Here is a 20311-nt window from a genome sequence, read left to right on the forward strand (position 1 = left end):
TAGACCCCCTGCTAAATCCCTGGCCTTCCAATTCTTCCTTATGTAATAGTTTAACACTTAACATTCATTGACCCCCACTTTTTCATTAACTCCTTTGACCTATATTTATTGAGTACCCAGTCACTCAGTAAATGCGTATTTAGTCCCTATTGGCACAGTGCCCAAGGGGGAGTTATAGAAAACAGTGTCTTTACTCTTATACAGTTGACCTTCTAATGGAGTAGACACATAAGGGCAAGAAAACAGATAAGTGAAAACTGATTCATTTCTTTCCTTTTTTACTCCTACATCTGTCCCTCTTTTCTTATAGAGGGAGTTGAAGTCAAGGCCTTGCGCTAGGCAAGCACTCTACCACCAAGCTACATCTCCAGCCCTCTAAAAATTTTTATTTTGAGACAGGGTCTTACTAAGTTGCTCAGGCTGGCCTTGAATTTGTGATCCTCTTGCTTCCATCTCTCCAGTGGATAGGATTATAAGTGTGCACCATTGCACCTGGCCTGAAAAGTGATTCTTTATCAAGAAATGCTATCAGGAATGATTAGATGGTGATGCTCCTCCTGCTGCTTTTACATTAGGGAGGGTGGTCAGAAAATGTCTCTGAGGAAGTGATGTTGGAGCTAAGTCCTGACTCATGCAAAGTAGCCTTCTAAAGATCTGAGGCAAGATCTGGTCAAAAGCATTCCAGGCAGAGAGAAAACATAACGAGCATAAAGGCTTTAGGACTGGAGAAAGGTAGGTAGTGGTAGGTAGTGTGGCTAGAGCCCTGGAGATGGGAGGAGAGAGGTACAAGATATGGAGAGAAAGGTACAAGGAAAGAGAGAAAGGAAGCTGGGTAGTGGCACACACCTATAATCTCAACACTGGGGAGGCTGAGGCAGGAGGATCACTGTGAATTCAAGGCCATCCTGGGATATATAATGAGTTCAAGGTCAACCTAAACTTCATAGAGAGATCCTGCCTGAAAACTATCCCTCCAAATAATAAAAAAATTTTTTAAAGGATAAAGAGGAAAGCAGGAGCAATGAGCTGTTCAGGGAAGGGATCTGATTTTCATGTATTGCAAATTCTGCGCAGCAATGTATTTAAATTATAGACTGATGAGCCAGGTGGAAGGTGTTGATGACTGTGGAGGTGTATATATAGGTGGATGGATTTAGGATATGTTTTGGAGGTCCATCTGGTTTGTAAGTGCTATTGTTATTTTATAACCAAGAAAATTTAAATTGGGAAATGTACGGGAGTTTGTCCTGCATCTACAGCTAATACTATGGTTCAATTAAGTCTAATTCTAGACTCTTAATTCCTAAGGATGATCTTTGACACTGTGGAGTTTATAATGAAGAGACAGAGTTTGATCATATCTAGAGTACATGCATGTATATAAATAACATTTAGTTGCAAATGACAGAAATTTAATTCAAACAAAAAAGGTGTATATGGCTGAGGTTAGACGAGAAGGAATGAAATCTGGATTCAGAAACTTTGAACTGTGCTGTGACTTTCTTTCTAGTAAATCTTTTTCTGTTAGTCTGTTTCATTATCTTGTACAGTTGATAGGCTTTTTATTGAAACTGGAACCATGAAAGCTGCCATCCCATCCTTCCATTTTGTGACCTGAGAAACCATAAAAGTCCTCTCTGACTGGTTTATTTTCTTTCTTTCTTTCTTTCTTTCTTTCTTTCTTTCTTTCTTTCTTTCTTTCTTTCTTTCTTTGTTTTTTTTTTTTTTTTTTTAGAGCCTAGATTTCTTTTTTTAATTTTTTTCTCATTGAGGTTATTGGTACATTTTAGGTATGTAGTACATTACATTCATCATTGGAATCTTGTACCTTTACATGACAGGTCTTGGTTTTAATTTTTCCCCTTACCCCTGCCCTCCCTTTAACCCCTCCTCCCTTCCCTATTTACAAAAACTTTGTTCGCATATTTTCATTTTCTCATATTTTTTCTATTCCCTTATTTCCATAGGTAAGTTTTCTATCACTGAGCTACAGTCCTACCTCCCTCCCTCTGCTGACTTTAATTAGTCTAGCTCTTAATTGGTCTAGTTTGTCTCTTGTGCCCAAACACAGATCAAATGATGTGTTCAAGGATGTCTCAGCACATTTTTAAGCTTGAGTGCCAGTGGCATATAGCAGTACTTGTCTTACCCAGAGAAAAATCCTCTTAGTGATTTTATTTCTAATTCAGTGGAGAATCAAGAAAGTAAGTCAGTCTAAGAGTTCTGAGCAGCTAAATATTATATTGGAAGTCTGGAATCTCTACTGTTACACTTGTAATTAAGAGCCCCTTGGTCTCTACTCGTTCTATTTTATGTACAATTTTGATAAGCTTGACTATCACAGGATTACTCTGTAGCAAATGAACAGCTGTATATTAATAAAACAAGAGCTATGCTGCTAAACAGGCATATTGACAGCAAAAAGTGACATAACTGCTAAAAAAAAAGAAAAGAAAACCAGATTATTTTGAACTTTTGTCAGTGGGTATTAATCCTACATATCTTGTTTTTTTTGTTTTTTTATTTTTTTTGGTACCGGGAATTGAACTTGGGTCCTTGTGCTTTCAAGGCAGGTGCTGGAACCACTGAGCTAAATCCCTGGCACATTTCTTAAGGCAATTCAGTTACTATTCATTATACTCCAGAGCACCAGACCTTAGGCTAGTTGGAATAGGGTGGACTTGGTACCTCATCTTTAGGGTAACACTAGAATAATGTGGGTTGTTTATGCAGTGGTGCAATGAAAAAGTGACGGTAATACAAGTCTTTGTATCTTCAGAATGACCAGGGCACTGATATGGAAGCACTGTAATGTAGAGGTTAGGAGCACATGTGTTGGAATCTGACGGAAGATTGAGTTCCACTGTTGTTATTTTACAACTGTTTCACCTTGGCAAGTCACTCAACTTGTTTATTCCTGTTTCTGTAACTGTAAAATGGAATATTTTATATTCCATTTGTGTTTTCAGAATTAAATGAAATATATATTAAATATTTTAACACATGCCTAGTGTATTGGCTTTTACTGTTAAGGCTTTGATTTGGAGAAAATTGTTTACCAGTCCTAAGCCTAGAAACCATTTTAAGGTCTATGCAAAACTGACTTTAAAAACTGAATAAGCAACTAGGTCACAGTGTATAAATATGTAATTACAGTATGTATTAACCTTTAGTATTTTGGTATAATAAAGGTAGTATCCAAAAAAGTTAATAAAAGTCAGATTTCATTGCTCTGTATAAATGTATTAGAAATTAAGCAAGTGCCACCTATTATAGTAGTAGAAAATAAATCTTAACCAAACTAGAGAGGCCACGAAAAATTAATTTTGTGAATAGTCTGCCACACAAAAACTAAATTAATTATTGAATATATTACAGATATCTTTGTGTGATTAAGGGCCTAATGATTGTAGATTCTTAAAATAGAGAAGCCTAAGGCAATTTTTAGCTCAGTTATATAGCTGAGGCAAAGCACATTGTTACTTGAACACACTTGTCAAACTAATGATCATCAGAACTTTTCTTGTTACTTTTTACTATATTTCAGTGAAGTAAAATTAATTGTGCAAATTGAATACTATTAAAAGAATATTTTATCACACAATCTCATCCTTCATATGCGCAGACCTGGGAATTCATTTATTCAACAAGTACTATTAAATGCCTGCTATGTTTTATGGCAGGCCTTATTTTTGATGAGTATATAGTCTTGCTATAGCAGAGAGTAAAACATCAAGCACAATGATAAAGTATTTCACCTTGCAGACCTCTGGGGAGAGATTGCTATGGATTTAGAAGTTGTGCTCATCTCAGGCAAACAAATACAGGAGTTGATGGCATATGGCAAAAAGTTTTTTTCTTCACGGAAGCTAGCAAAAGGAGACAGAAAGGGAATACAAGGTGAGAGAGATGGTTTATCACTATCCCTTCCATTCAAGATGTGTTTTTCAATAACAAGTATATATTTAGGATCAACTATGCATGTAGTATTTTGGTAAATGATGGGGATGAAATAAAAGGAGTGTATCCTCAAGGAACTGATCCTATTATTTGGACGAGAGTCATTTGATAAAGAGAGAGCGTTATCTAGCAGTCTCCCTTTTTTCTTTTTGCCTACATGAAATTCTTTTCAGAAGGTTTTTTCACTATATAGGAATTTACACCATAATTATCCTTACTTTTTAAAGCTTTATTGTGAACCATTTTCAGTGATTACACAGTAGAGAGAATAATATAGTGAATCTCACTTACCATACCAAGCCTTCATATTCAATGGTTATTGTCATTTTGTCATACTGGTTTGGTCCATTCTTTTTCTCTTTTCTTTTCTTTTTTTTTTCCCCCCCTTCCTTGTTTCCCATCTTCCCTTCCTGTGCATTTTTAAAGAAATTTATGACATTTCACACTTATACTCCACACAGTTTTATAACACATATAGACTATATATATATCTAGTCTTTTTTGTTTGTTTTCTTACTATGTAGTTAAACTAGCCTTGAACTCACTGTATAATCCAGCTTGACCTTGAACTTGTGGCAGTCCTCCTGCCTTAGCTTCCTGAGTGCTGTGTTTATAGGCGTGTACCACCACATCCAGCTCTAACTAGTTTTCAAGTGGCCATTTGCATTGTTCTTAGTATTTTTTAGAAGTATTGCTCCTTAGGGCATCTTTATATGCCTGTTTCTTTTTAACATCCTTATGCATACATCATTTTTTTTGTACTGGAGATCAAACTCAGGACCTTGTGCTTGTGAGGCAGACGTGGTGCCACTGAGCTAGATCCCTGACCCAATCTTTACTCATGTTCTTCATTTTCTTGGAATGGAATCTTATGGAAATGAGATTGCAATACCAAAACTTCCAGAAATGTTGTAATTCTTATTCCCAGTAACACTGTACCTATTTATTTATATCTCTGCTAATCTAGATTTTTGTCAGTCATTTTTTATGATGTCTCAGTATCAAAGATTTTATGTGCATTTAAAAATTATTATTGAGCCAGGCTTGGTGATGCAGCCCTGTAATCCTAATATTCTGGAGTAAAAGAGGAGGATTGCAGATTCCAGCCTAGCCTATCCTGGGCAATTTAGGAATTTAGCCAGATCCTGTTTTAGAAAAAAAGAGGACTGGGGATCAGCTCAACTCAGTGTGGAGGCCCTGGTTCAATCTCCAGTATCATAGAATTAATTAATTTTAAAATTTTAAATTTAAAAGCATTTAAACATTATTAATGAGGATGTATATATTCTTATTGACCATTTGTATTTATATTGCATTTAGGCTAATTTTGCATAAACATTTTAATTGCATACTTCTTTAAAAGCCAAGAGTACATTGTATGCCTATACGAAACCCATTATTCTGTATAATTAATATTCCCTAACTTAAAAAAATAGTATCACCTGGATATGATGGTTTGTGTCTGTTAATCCCAGCTATTTGGGAGGCTGAGGCAGGAGGATCACCAGTTCAAAGCCAGCCTGGGCAATTTAACAGAGAACTTGTTACAGTGGCTCAGTGATATAGTAGTTGTCTGGTATGCATGAATCCCTAGGTATGATCCCCAGTACAGAAAGAGAGAGACCAAAAGTACCATTATTTCATATTCCTGATTTTTAAGACCCTTAAGAATTTATTCCTAATCTATTTTTCTAACGCAATACTCCCCAATAAGAGGCTTTTTGGGTTTTTTTTGTTTGTTTGTTTGTTTGTTTTTTTAGATAAAGTCTCACTATGTAGTTGAGACTGGCCTTGAAATTACTATGTAGCCCAGGCTAGCCTTGAACTCACAATGATACTCCTGCTTCAACCAAGTCCTGGCATTACATGCAGGTGTGCACCACTACGCCTGGCTAAGCAAGAGGCGTTTGACTCCAATGAAGAATATATAAATGTGTGTGTGTGTGTGTGTGTGTGTGTGTGTGTGTATGCGCATTTTTTAAATAAGTTCTAGCTAGGTCAGGCTAGACTGAAACATGTAGTGATCGTCCTGCCTCAGCCCCCAAGTGCTGGGATTACAGGCACACACTACCACACCTGGCCCTATATTCATTTTTTTTCTTTGATTCATGATAGTAATAATTTTTCTTGCACCTATCCAAATTCTCACAAGTATCTTTATAACCACACTTCTAATAAAGTAGCCTAGATTCTTTAGCATTCATCAGTTTCCCCTTGCTTGAAACCTCACACTACCTATTGTTTTCAAACTAGATCTAGTAAGAAATTATAGACTACTTTGTTGTGTTATTTATGAAGCACCAAATATTGCTGAGGTCATAATAATGTAGCTATGAAAGAGCATAAGTTTTAGTGTGGTAATGGTAGATTTCTATTTCTTTGCTTATTAGTGAATTGAATCTCTTTTTTTTTGTATACCTCTGTACAGATGAAGCACTTTTTTAGGCATATAATTACATTTTCCCAGAATTATATAGAGTATGAACCATATTTATATTTATGTGTTCCATAAAACACTGAATTCAGTCGAGAATGTAGTAATTGCTAAGTACACACATGCTGTATTGATGTAGTAAGGAATGTTGGAGGTCGTAGAGTTGCATATATGGCCTTAAGTAGAGCTCAGGTTCTTAGGAACTAATTATGAGATATTTGTAGGTTATTTAGCCACTCTCAGCCTGTGTCTTGACAAATTAAATAGCTATTTCATATATGAGGTTGTCATGCCGATTGAGATTTTATATGTATAGCATTTACCATAATTAGATAGCTAATGTAGACTGCACTTTCACTTTGTTCTCCATTGGTCGTATGTAGTTAGATTTTCCTGTTCTCAGTCTGGTTTCAATGCTGAAGGTAGGAGAGGCCAGTTGTGCGTACTCCATAGTTAGCACAAAGTGAGATTATTTAACAGTCGGGGCAGAACTTCCCACCTTGTAAGGCAAGAATTTCTCACTACTTTGTGAATCTGTTATTTTCATAAGACAAAAATGAAGTAGATACATGGATTAAAAAGTCATTAGTGTAATTCTTCAATAGGGACTTGGAAAAAAACTTATTCAGGAAATGTTAAAATATTTTAAAAAGTAGAAAAACTATAATGAATCCCTATTAATTAAATTTAAATTCAGCAATTATCAGCATCTATCAAGGGGAATATTTAACAAAGAATTTTTAAAACAATTGTTTTCCATAATGAAGATGATGTTTTTCACAAGAGTGAAAATTAAACAAAATCAGTTTTAGTATACCTTGTCTCGGTACTCACAACCTATTTTACTTGGTCCTTGCAGGAGAAAATAATTGCCTAACATTAAGATCAAGGATGATGTAGAAATCTTCTGCCTCATTTAGATTTCAGGATGGCCTCCTAGGATGCTAGACCCTTGCCAGCTTGCTTGAATTATTTCAACAGCCTGTTTTACCAGTTTCCATGCACTCTATACCATTTGCCTTGCTGCCATTACACTGATTTTTAACAATACTTTAAGAAGAAGTGAATCTCATTACTTTTATCCTGTTTAAAACTTCCTTGGTTCTTCCTTTGCTTTATAAAATAAAATCCAAAACGTTGATTTTTTTTTTTCATAATCAGATTCCAGCCTTCTTCCTTGCCTTCTCTTCCACTGCTTGTCTTTTTCTTGTTATCTGTCCCTTCTTATTGTTCCTAAAACACTGTTTTAGGACATTTTCATAATGATTCCAGCCTTCTTCCTTGCCTTCTCTTCCACTGCTTGTCTTTTTCTTGTTATCTGTCCCTTCTTATTGTTCCTAAAACACTGTTTTAGGACTTGTGTTTATTTTTCACAATTTAATTAGATACCGTCTTGGGCCGGGAATGTAGCGCAGTGGTTCCAGCACCTGCCTTGCAAGCATAAGGTCCTGAGTTTGATCCCTGGTATCAAAACAAAAAAAGATACCATCTTGTAGATCAACAATTTGGACTTCTCCTCCTGTTTACCCTCAATTATACAGTGATCTCTTTCAGAACAGAGCTTATATCTTATTCTTGGTACCCCCTCATAGTGGGCATCCAGTAATGGTTTGTTGAATGGATGTACTCATACTTTTAGAATTTTAGAGTTTAATACCAATATAGGCTCTCTCCAGATAAGAAGAATTTATCAGTTTTGATTGTTTTCATTTGGGGCCAGGGATTTAGCTCAGTGGTTCTGTCTTGCCAAGTACAAGGACCTAATTCAACCCCTGGTAACAAACAGACAAAAAGATGATTGTTTTCATTTGGTTTTATTGTTTTTGTTTTCTCCCTGGGAGACTTAAAATCTCTAAAGAGAACCTAACTGTAGCTTTTTCTTTAGAGTGAAATATTCTTTGGTATACTAGTATAAAGTATCCATCTTCAATTGTCCTGTAGTCAAGGTAAGTAAAATCTACTTTCAGTACACTTAATTTTGTCTGCAGAAAATATTAGTTTTATTCTGTGAGTTTGAATAAATTTGTGGTATAAAGCTCAAAGTAGCCTTGACTAATTTTTTATATATTTCAGCTCATGGAATGCTGTGTGAATGCCTTGGTGACATCATTTAAAGAGACTATCTTAGCGGAGTGCCAAGGCATGATCAAGCGAAATGAAACTGAAAGTAGGTAAAACATCACATAAAAACAGTAAATTTCTTTGAAGAGAGTACCTTTGAAGCAAATCAGTTGCTGTTACATCATCCTCTTTTACATACATATATTCTTTAGAGTAAGTCTGTTGTGAAAAGCAAGCTGCTTGTTGGTATAAGAAAATATTTGAAATTCTATTTTATTTTTTTATTTATTTTAGATAGAATCTTGCTGTGTACTGTAGGCTGGCCTCAAATTCATAATTCTCCTCAGTCTACTGAATGCTGGAATTTTAGGCAAACTATTTGAATTTTATGTACTAATTGAAATAGAGTTATGTCTGACCTATGTTGGACACCTTACACAAGGATTTTTTTTTTTTTTTTTTTAACTAGGATTGAACCCAGGGCCTTCACATTGAGCTAATCCCCAGCCCTTTTTTATTTTTTAGATTGAAATGAGGTTGCTCCAAGTTGTTAGTTGCCCAAGCTGGGCTCAAACTGAAAATCCTGCCTCAGCACCCCCCAAAAGGTCTGGGATTACATGCATGTGTCACTATGCCTGGCTGAAAATTCTTTAAATACAGATTTATATTATATCTAGTACAGTTTCATTCATTCATTTTTGAGATGGGGTCTTGCTATATTCCCCAGGCTAGTGTTGAACTCCTGACCTTAAGTAATATTACATCAGCCATCTGAGTATGAGTAGCTGGGACTATGGTTATACACCATCTGGAACTGGGTTTTACTTTTCAGAATAAGTAATATTTCATCTCACTGGAGATCCAGTGGAGTTGGGTTTTACAGTTTGTGATCACTTTTAATTAGGTATTTTTTTCAAAAGTAATTTTTGTCAAACTTAGAAGATCAGGAAGCCTTACTATAATAACTTTTAAACTGATTGTACTGACAGCATACTGTTAACATAAATATTTCTCCATAGTTGGTTCATGATATAAATAAGAAAGGAAATTCATTCTAATTGACAATTGCATGAGTGTGTCCTGTTTTCTCAGAGTTACATTTAATGTTTTCATTGATGGACAAAGTTCCTAATGGGATAGAGCCAATGCTGAAAGATTTGGAGGAACATATCATAAGTGCTGGCCTGGCAGACATGGTAGCAGCTGCTGAAACTATTACCACTGTGAGTCACCTTCAACAGTAAGATAGATGTGTATCAATTTTTTGTTGTTGTTGTTGTTTTTGGTTTTTTGAGGCAGGGTCTCACTTGTAATTGAGACTGAACTGGAACTCACTATGTAGCCCAGGTTGGTCTCAAACTCACAGCAATCCTCCTCACTCAACCTCCCGAGTGCTGGGATTACAGGTGTACGCCACCACGCCTGGCTTGTATCAATTTTTTTTTAAATGCAAGGTTAGAGATTGAAATGGCAAAAAAATTATATAGAACACCTTTTAATTTTACTTTTAAGAAAAAATTCCCCAATTTTAAAGCTATAGTTTTTATTAAAGTTATATTTTTCTGTCATTTTCCTTTTAAAAACTTAATTAAATGTAAAACATTTTGTTTCCAGGACTCTGAGAAATATGTTGAACAGTTACTTACATTATTTAATAGATTTAGTAAACTCGTCAAAGAAGCTTTTCAGGATGATCCACGATTTCTTACTGCACGAGATAAGGTATCTTATGTATTAACATTTTGTTTTTACAAATGTTACTTTTATAATGTACTTTAAGCAGTTTGCATCATTATGCTATGAGATTGCAAACTAAAAACCAAGGAACTCTAATTTTACTTTAGTGAACAACAGCTGTATTTATTATATTTGGTTTGGCATATGTATTTTTAAGCATTGCTTATCTCTGTGAACTAGAATTTAGCTAGAAAGTTATTCTCTTCATTTTTTCCCAAGAATATTCTTTTGTTTTTAATATTACTGATTATTGGGTTCCTATTTATTCTTTAAGATCCAGCTCCCACTATACTTTTCCCTGGAACTTCCTTGTCACCTGGCCTCCCTTCACATTTCATCCTAAACCGAATTTAATTCTGCCATCTTAAGTCCTATCATTAGGGTTCCTTTAAGAGGACTTAATTCCTTTTCTCGCTGCTAAAACAAAATACCCAACACCCAATTAAGGGAGGAAAGGTTCATTTAGCTCACAGTTTGTAGAGGTTTCAGTGCATGATCAGCTCACTCTAAGGCAGAGTGATAATGGCATGCAGAAAGGTAGCAGTGCAACAAGGGACCTTACCAATATCTTTCTGCCTCTTTTATCTTATCCAGACTACTTAGGGCAGGTAGCACTCACACCTTAATCCTAATGCCCTTGAGCCTAACATTGTACCATGAGTCACTGCCAGCGTCACACATTCTGCATCCAGGGACCTCTGAAAAAGCCTCACCTATGACCACTTGAGGCTTTGGGGAGACATTTAGACATAAGCCATAATGAGGACTTAGCATAATGTCCTCCAGATTCATTGATTGATGTTGTTGCAAATAATGAGGTGTCCTTTTTAGGGCCAAGTAATATTCCATTGCATATTTGCAGCAGTTTTCTATTCATTTGTCAGTAGACGCTTAGATTGGTTGTTTTCATCTCTTGACTATTATGAACAGGGCTGCAGAGAATATGGGAGATCAAGTATCTTTACAAGGTAGTGATTTAGTTTCCTTTGAATATATGCCCAGAAAGAGGGATGGCTAGGGATTTTGATTTTATTATGACAGTAGACTGTACTGGATTTGCTAATGAATCATGTAGAATATGATAGAGATCATTCAGGGATGACACTTAGCAGTTCTGACCATATGGAAGGTTATGTGTATCATGGTGGGTAAGTCTGTGGTTGAAACAAGTTTTGAGGAGATGTTTGCAGGGACATTAGAAACTCAGTTTTGAACAAGTTAACATTAAAGTAAATGTGTTAAACATTCATGTGGAAATGTTGAGTCTGCAGTTTAAGGCCAGTAAGAAAGCTGGAAAAATATACTGTATTTGGCAGCTTCTGCATATAAATGCTTTTTAGAGCCCTGACACTGCCTACAGTCATTGAAGAAATAACTTATTTGGAAAGAGAAGAGATCCAAGGAATGACCTGGAATTCCGATATTAAGTTGTTAGAAAAGTGAGGAGCCATCTCTAGGGGAAGAGAGAATGACTAATGACTAGGAGAGTATAGTGTGCTAGAAAACAAGTTTAAAAAGAAACGGTTTTAAAGCCCTTCTGATTAGTTGAATGAAATGAGAGTTAACCATTATATTCACCAACATGGAAGTTATAACTTTTAAATGAATAGTTGAGTGGACTAGTCATTTGAAAGCTTAGCTAGAAGTGCTACTAATTTAAAAAAAAAAAAATTGAACCAGGTTTGATAGTACATGCCTGTAATCCCAGCACTCAGGAGGCTCAGGCAGGAGGAGCACTGCGAACTCAAGGCCAACCTGGGCTACATAGTGAGTTCAAAGCCAGCTTGGACTACATAATGAGACCTTATCTTAAAACAACACCAACAAAAAAAATTGAACAAGAAAAATAATGAAAAGATGTGGGAGAGAAATTGGAGATGGTGAATTAGATAATTCTGTAGGAGTTTAAGGAATGGAAAGAAATGGGCTATTTATTAACTAAAGGTAGACAGAGACAAGTTTTAAAATGTAAAAAAATAACTATGCCTCTTATGCTGAGGATACAGACATGATAGAGGTGGAAAATCAAGGTAGAAATGACAAGAAGGAATTCTGATTACATCCATTTTCTCAGTGAAATAGGAAGATGTACATGGTTTGTTGAGAGTATACACAGGAAGAAAGCGTTAGAAGTTTGAGGAGAAAGGAGATGGTACAAAGATACAGGAGGATTGCTGCGGGTTTGCTGCTAGCCTGGGCTACATAGTGAGTTCAAGGGTAGCCTGAACTACATAGTGAGAGCTTTTTAAAAAATCAAAAAAACTGTCTAGGAGAATAAGACATTGAATGTGAAGAATATCACTGGGGGCCAGGGATTATTTAGCGCAGTGGTTCTGCTGCCTATTTCATAAGCCCAAGGTCTCAAGTTTGATCCCCAGTAAAAAAAAAAATGCCATTGGGATGTAGGCAGGGATTGCAATGTTGTGGTTGTCAGACAACAGTAAGACCCACAGGATAATATTGATAGTTATAACATGACAAAGAGCATGCTAAAGTCTCTGAAAATATATCCTTTTTTTTTTTTTTGAGACAGGATCTCACTATGTAGCTGAGACTGACCTGGAACTCACAGTAGCCCAGGCTGGTCTCGAACTCACAGTGATCCACCTCCCTCAGCCTCCCGAGTGCTGGGATTACAGGCATGCACCACCATGCCCAGCTGAAAATATATTCTATCATGACATATATCATTAAAAATTGTCTGAGCTAAGGGTATTGTTCAGGGGTAGGAATACATGCTTAGCATGTGCAAGGCCATGGCTATGATCTTCAGCTTTGCAGAACAAAATAACTCATTGTATATTTTTTTACACACTTTTGAAAGTATAATAATTTAAACATTTTAAATATTTAGAATAATGCTCATTCCATTTCAAATTATTTTTTTGCAGGCATATAAAGCTGTTGTTAATGATGCTACCATATTTAAACTTGAATTACCTTTGAAGCAGAAAGGGTAAGCTTTTTAAAAAGCGTATTTTTTAAAATATTTAAATTGTTTTTGACTGCATTACATGTTACTGGGCCTGTAAGGAACCCTTCCTGCCCTTTACTATTGAAACTCTTTGGTATAATCTCCTTTTATAGCCCCAAAAGTTGCCTTTTTCTGAAACAGGGAAACATTTTGCTTTAATTACTTTATTTTTTTCCTATTAGTCACTAAAGGTACAATATTATATATGAAAACATAGAAAATGATTCTATTTACTATATGATAATAAAAAAGAATTTAAAAAGAAAAACCTGGGATACCACAGTGATATGTGTGCACCTGTGTTTATAGTGACACAGTTTGTAATAGCTAAAACTTGGAAACAGTCCAATTGCCCATCAGCTAGAGACTGGATAAAGAAAATGTGGATTTTTTATAAAATGGAATACTAGGACCAGGGATTTATCTCAGTGGCACCGCTCCTGCCTTGCAAGAACAAAGTCCTGAGTTTGATCCCTGGTACCAAAAAAATAAAATAAAAGAAAAAGTTCTATTCAGCCATAAAGAATGAGAAATTAGAGTCTTTTATAGCTAAATGAATGCATATTGAGGCCATACTCAAGTGAATGAATAAGACACACGTGTAAATACCAAATAGTTTCTCTGGTGTGAGAAACTGAAAGTATAAATAAGGATCAAAATGCATAATAGATGATTTGAAATAGGAAGAAAATGCCCAAAGGGGAAGAGGGGGTAAAGGAAAGAAGGGAAAATAATTATGAAAAAAGGAAAAAAATGGAAGCGAAGTCTTTGTAAATAGGGAGGGGAGGTTGGAGGGAGGGCAAGGAGAATGGGGAAAAAAATAAGAACCAAGATATATCATGTAAAGGTACAGATTCCCAATGGTGAATGTTATCATTTTGTATACCTACAATGTACCAATAAGCTTAATGAATTAACAAAGAAAAGAAAAGAAACCTGGGCGTGGTGACATGTGCCTGAAATCCAGCACTTGGGAAAGCTGAGGTGGGAAAACCCCAGTTTCAAGCCCAGCCTGGGCAATTTATCAAGACTCTATCTCAAAATAAAGAATTAAGCATGCAGGTCAGTGCAGAGGCCCTGTTTTATTTTGTTGAGACAGTCTTGCTGTGTAGTTCAGGCTGTCCATGAACTCACTTTGTAGCTCATACTGGCCTTGAACTTCTAATGATCTTCCTGCCTCCGGCTCCTGAGTGCTGGGATTACTGACATAATGCCATTATGCCTGGCTGGCCCTGGTTTTACCAATCCCAATACCTCCTAAAAAAAGAGGAAGAGAAGAAAAATGGAGTTTTTTTCTCTGTATTTTAATATTTCCATCTTTAACCTGTGTAAATTGTTTGCATTCAAACAATTACATAAGACACTGGAGTAATACAGTATTGCACTTGATATATTGTAGAAGGGACATTATCGCATGTTTTTACAAATTATGAAGTATGAAAAATCTAACACTACTTGGTGATAGTAATTGCTTTATCAAATTTGTATCCCCTATATACTTCATTAGACTACTTAAATGAATTACTGAAGTTTCAGACATCAGTGATCTTTGTTCTTTAAACACATTAGCATATATGAATGTGCTGTTTATATTTTCAGTTAAAATTAAATTTCTGGTTACATTAAATGTACAGTTGTCTTTACCCCTATTAAAATCAGTAGCATCTCTTTTGTTGTTGTTCCGGAATCGAACTTGGGTCCTTGCACTTGTGAGGCAGGCGGTGGAACCACTGGGCTAAATCCCCCGGCCCTCCATCATCATAGAATGTTGCCTCATTCCTCTTCCCAGAAAGTGCCTTCTCATCTCTTCCAGAGGAAACTGTTATTCTAATTATTTTAACACAAGATTACTTACCCTATCTAGGACTTTATGTATCTGGAATCATCCAATATACACTTCTATATGTAAAGGATTTTTTTGGTTTTTGTTTTTTAATTTGTGGGGGGTTTTGTGTGTGTGTGTGTGTGTGTGTGATACTGGGGATTGAACTCATTTCATCTTGTATGTAGGTAACATTTACGTTTCTTTGATTTTTTTTTTTTTTCTTTTTGGTTACTGGGGATCAAATTCGGGTCCTTGTGCTTGTGAAGCAGGCGCTGGAACCACTGAGCTAAATCCCCGGCCCTACACGTTTCTGTATATGTTTGATATCACGTTTTATCCTGGATATGTAAATATGTTGCAGAGAATGGTTTTTATTGTTGTCTGAACTCTTTCCTGATTGTTCAACTAGAAAGATACAGATTTTAGTTTGAATTTTAACTGACCTGAAGGTGGCACTGACTTAAAATTTCCTTCAAAAAAAAAGGTCTGCCATATGGAAATTTACCCAGTACCATTAATTTCTTTGAAGTGTAACCTCTTCTAAGGTTTGCCTGTATCTGACTGTTCTCCTTCCTGTAAGTTTTTCATTCTTTAAAAAAATTTTTCTCCTGAGTTTATAATTTTTTCTAAAAGATTGGTTTAGCACAGGTATTCTGCTCATTCTCAAGTTGAACCTCTTCCTTGTTGTTTTTAATTCATTGAATTGATTTCAAACAACATAAAAGTGACTGTTTTAAACTTTAAAGTGAACAATTCAGTGTTATTTTATACAATCATAATATTGTGCAACCACCAACTCTAGTTCCAAAATATTTCTGCAAATGTTTGTTGTCCTAGTACTTGAGAGGCTTAGGCAGGATTGCTGTGAGTTTGAGACCCAACTTATCTGCTGAGGAGTTCAAGGCCAATTTGAACTGCATAATGAGACTCTATCTTAGAAAAACAAAATAAAACAAAAAATATAAATAAATAAACTTTAAAGTTCTGTTCCAGTAAGCAATTTCTCCCATCACCACCCTCAACCACCAATCTGACTGCATTCTATTTCTATAGATAGTGTTGTAAATATGGATATGTATGCACTTTTTTACTGTACTTGTTTTTACTTCTGTTAAAGATATACCTAGGAGTAGAATAATGGAGTTTTGGGAATTGTATTTAAGCTTTTGATGGACTATCATACAGCTTTCTGTACTGGCCAAATTGTTTTATAATCCTATCAGCAATGTACTGTACAAAGGCTCCAGTTTTTCTGCATTTTTGCCAGCACTTGATTATTTTGCATTATTTTGATTATAGCCATACTAGAAATACAAAGTGGCTTGATTTTATTTCCCTGACAACTTCTGATTGTGAGCATCTTTTCATATGCTTGTCGGTGTGTCTTTGTTAGAAAAATGTTTATTCAAGTCTTTTGTGTATTTTTTCCTTTTTTCTGAAATGATTTGTGTTTACAAATAGGCCAATATTAATTTTTACTAGGTAATCTAAATAGTTTTGCACATATGTATCCTCTGTTATCTAAACTTAAGTAAGAATTTTTTTTTTGTCAGTCTATACATAGGTGGCAGATTTGTGATATTCTTGATCTTGAGCAAAGGCCGAGGCTGATAATATTATTTTGTGGGGTTTTTTGTTTTTGTTTTTGTTTTGAGACTGAGTCTCTCTGTGTCATACACACTCAGACTGGTCCTGAACTTGTCCTTCTGCCTCAGCTTCCCAAGGGCTGCTGTAGCAGGTGTACACCACCATTGCCAGCTTGCTTTTTGCCTATTTTTAGATTGGCTTTGTTGTGGTTTTTTTTTTTTTTTTTTTTTTTTTTTTATGCTTTTTTTGATTTGGTTTTTTTTTGTTTTTTTTTTTTTTTTTTTTGAGTTGTAAAAATTCTTTATTCTGGTACAAGAGCCTTATCAGATAGATGATTTGGGAATATTTTATCCCATTCTGTAGTTTGTTTTGTTTTGTTTTGATTTTTTTCACTTTCTTGATAATAGCTTTTTCTGAACAAAAGCTTTGTTTTGCACTGTATGGAATGGAACCTAGGGCCCTGTGTAGTGCTGTATACCTGAACTGCATCCCCAGCCCACTACACAAAAGCTTTTAACTTCAGTGAGATCTAGTATTTTCTTGTTACTTGTGTTTTGGTTTTGTACCTAAGAGTGCATTTCTAAATTCACAAGAAGATTCATCTTTGTATTTCTAAGAGTTGTATGGGTTTGGATCTTAGGCTTAAGTCATCGATCCATTTTGACTTGATTTTTCTAAAGCAGGAAAGGTTTAATTTGGCTCACATTGAGTTAATTTTTCTTTGTAGTGTGAGATGAAAAATCCATCTTCATTCATTTGCCTGTGGATACCCAATTGTCCCAGTACAAATTGAATGGTCTTGGTCCTGTTACCAAGAATTTGTTGTTCATGGTTTTATGTGTTTATTTCTGTATGCTTAATTCATTTCCGTTGGTCTGTATGTCTGCACTTACACTATTAATATCCTGTTTTGAATAATTTCCTTTTCAATTATTTGTTGCATAGTATAAGAAAAGAAAAAAGATTTTTATGTGCTCTTGTACCCTGCAACTTCCCTAATTGGTTTATTAGCTCTAGAAGCTTTTTTTGTGGTTTCTTTCAGATTTTCTGTGTAGATCATGATGTTTGTTTGAAACAGATGCTTCCTTTCTAACGTGGATGCCTTATTTTTTTTTTTCTTGCCCAATTCCTCTTATTAAAACTTCTAACTGATGAGTGGCAATGATGAATTCAGGTATCCCTGTCTTTTTCCTTTTTGAAGGTACTCCTGCTTTCTCAGTCTTTGACCATTGTGATGGTAGCTGTGAGTTTTTCATAGCCTTATTCTTCATAGTAGCATGGCATTCTGCCTGGTCAGTGTGGTATAATTTATTTAACTGATGCTTTAGTACTGCACTTAGTAGTTTGTGATATTCTGGGCCAAAAAGTAAAATAAAAGTCACGTAGGACTGGTGGAAGGAGAATGGGAAGTTGTCTTTTTAATGGATGGATAGTTTCTGTTTCAGATAATAGAAAAGTTCTGGATGTAGTAGTGATGTTGGTACAACATTGTTAATATATTTAATGTCACTAATTATGCACTTAAACATGGCTAAAGTGGTTGATCGGTTTTATCACAATAAAAGGATATATATCTAAAAAGGTAATAAGCTACCAATATATGCTGTGATATGGGTGAATCTTGAAAATATGTTAAGTAAAAGGAATCACAAAAGTCTACATATTGGAAAACAGCATTGAAACTACCAGAATCGGCAAATCCACAGGGACAAAAAATAAGACTAATTATTGCCAGGAGTAGGGAGAAGAATGTGGGGGTTGGCTGAAGAAAGATTCAATGGCTGATAGGTATAGCTTTCTCCTTAGTGTAATGAAAGGATTCTCAGATTTGATTATGGTGGTGATTGTACAACTCAGTCAATATACTTTTCAAACATGGAATTGTGTACTTTAAATGGATAAATGGTATGGTGGAGATTGTTAACTGAAAAAAGAAATGCCTACAACAATAAGAAATTGGAATCATAGAAAATGGGAAAGAGGCATGATAAATATTTGAAAAAGTATAGACTAGAAATTTCCAAAATTGTTGCAAAATGCTAATATATAGACTTATGAACCCCTGAATTCCAAGCAGGATAAATCCTAACTAAACCATTTTGGACATGCATCATAGCAGAACCGCTTACAGCTTAAAAAACAAAACTTTAAAACAGCTGGCTGTGGGGGGAATGATACACTACTTTCATAGCAGCAGCAAGACTGATAGCTCTCTTCTCAGCAGATTGAATTGAAAGCAGAGAAATAGACCTCTTTGAACTGTTAAAGGAGTTCGTATCTGAGCTAGGCATTGGTACTGCAAATAGAGATGGATAGATATTCATAAAGTTAGTGGGGCATATCTGTATTGGAATATAGAAAAGACTTAGCTAGAGCCTCTCCTAGTGTAGACACTTTTCTGGAAATCAATTACATCGACATCTAAAACTGAATCCTGTGGTGGAACTATCGTTGAAGTTTTTCCACTTCTTTCATAAGTAGTTATCCCCACATTGCAAAGAAAAACATGCCTCTCATCATTCTGTGGTCTTTTGTCCCCAACTATAAAGGCCTCTGAGGTTGCCTGAGAAGGAAAAATATTTTGAAATATTAGTATTGATGTACATAAAATGAATTATTAGTTCTTTGCTTTCAACATGGTTAATATTAGCTATTATTAAATATTGCATTGTTAAAATTTTTTGTTAGACCAGAATTTTAGTTTTTATCAACAAGTGCCTTAAAAGAAGCTCAAAAGGGCCTGGGATTTAGCTCAGTGGTGCTGCCACCTGCCTTGCAAGCACAAGGTCCTGAGTTCGATCCCTGATACCAAAAAAAGAAAAAAATGACAACATAAGAAAAACTTATTCTAGTTCCATCTACTTACCTGTGTAAGATTTCTCAGGGCAGAGACTTACATTTTTACAAAAATGAAAAGTAGAAATAGAATCAGTGTTAATTCCTAATTGGATTCATAATAGAGGAAAAACAGTTTCATCAACCTAATTGAAAGTTGATATACAAGCCAGGCGTGGTGGCACATGCCTATAATCCCAGAACTCGGGAGGCTGAGGCAGGAGGATCACTGCGAGTTCAAGACCAACCTGGGCTACATAGTGAGTTCCAGGGCAGTCTGAACTACATGGTGAGACTCTGTCTCAAACAAAGAAAAAAGAAAGAAAGAAAGTTGATATATGCAGAGACTCGTGGTATAGTTCAGTGGTTGAGCCCCTGGGTTGATCACCAGCACTGAAAAAAAAATATTTAAAGTGTTGGCTTATCCAATATAAATTGACATAGGCATATATTTTATGTATATGTATCATAATATAATTGTTTTGATTATTTCTGTACTTAAAATAGTTTAGGTAGCCCAACACTTGGAAAATAACACTTAAATTTTATGTGCACAAGAAATTTTTAAATGTTAAATTTAGATTTATATATTTTTAAAAAGTAAAGAAAAAATAAAAGACTTTCAGGGCTGGCGGTTTAGCTCAGTGGAACTGCACCTGCCTCACAAGTACAGGATCCTGAATTCAATCCCTGGTACCGGAAAAAAGCAAACAAAACAGAACAAAACAAAAGACATTCAAACATGAAAATACAACATAATGGTTTGAAAACTTTGTCAGGAAAGTGAAATACAGATACAAATTTTTCATTGTTCGAGAGAATTTGTTTATAGTTTCTAAAAATGATTAATGATAGACATCACATCATTATGGAGAAAATATATATATATATATATATA

At 35.3% G+C, this 20311-nt stretch overlaps 1 protein-coding gene across 1 annotated transcript in view; it reads left to right on the plus strand.

Moving 5' to 3' along the window:
* The window catches only part of Cul5 (cullin 5), a 60958-nt gene that overhangs the window by 25318 nt on the left and 15329 nt on the right, over window positions 1-20311 (plus strand). The window contains exons 8-11 of the mRNA XM_010610724.2: window positions 8468-8561; window positions 9548-9678; window positions 10070-10177; window positions 13084-13148. Coding sequence (XP_010609026.1) covers window positions 8468-8561; window positions 9548-9678; window positions 10070-10177; window positions 13084-13148 — 398 coding nt within the window. The remainder of the gene's footprint in view (window positions 1-8467; window positions 8562-9547; window positions 9679-10069; window positions 10178-13083; window positions 13149-20311) is intronic.

This window comes from Fukomys damarensis, unplaced genomic scaffold, assembly GCF_012274545.1.
Source record: "Fukomys damarensis isolate Sample0158 unplaced genomic scaffold, DMR_v1.0_HiC HiC_scaffold_16, whole genome shotgun sequence".
NCBI lineage: Eukaryota > Metazoa > Chordata > Mammalia > Rodentia > Bathyergidae > Fukomys > Fukomys damarensis.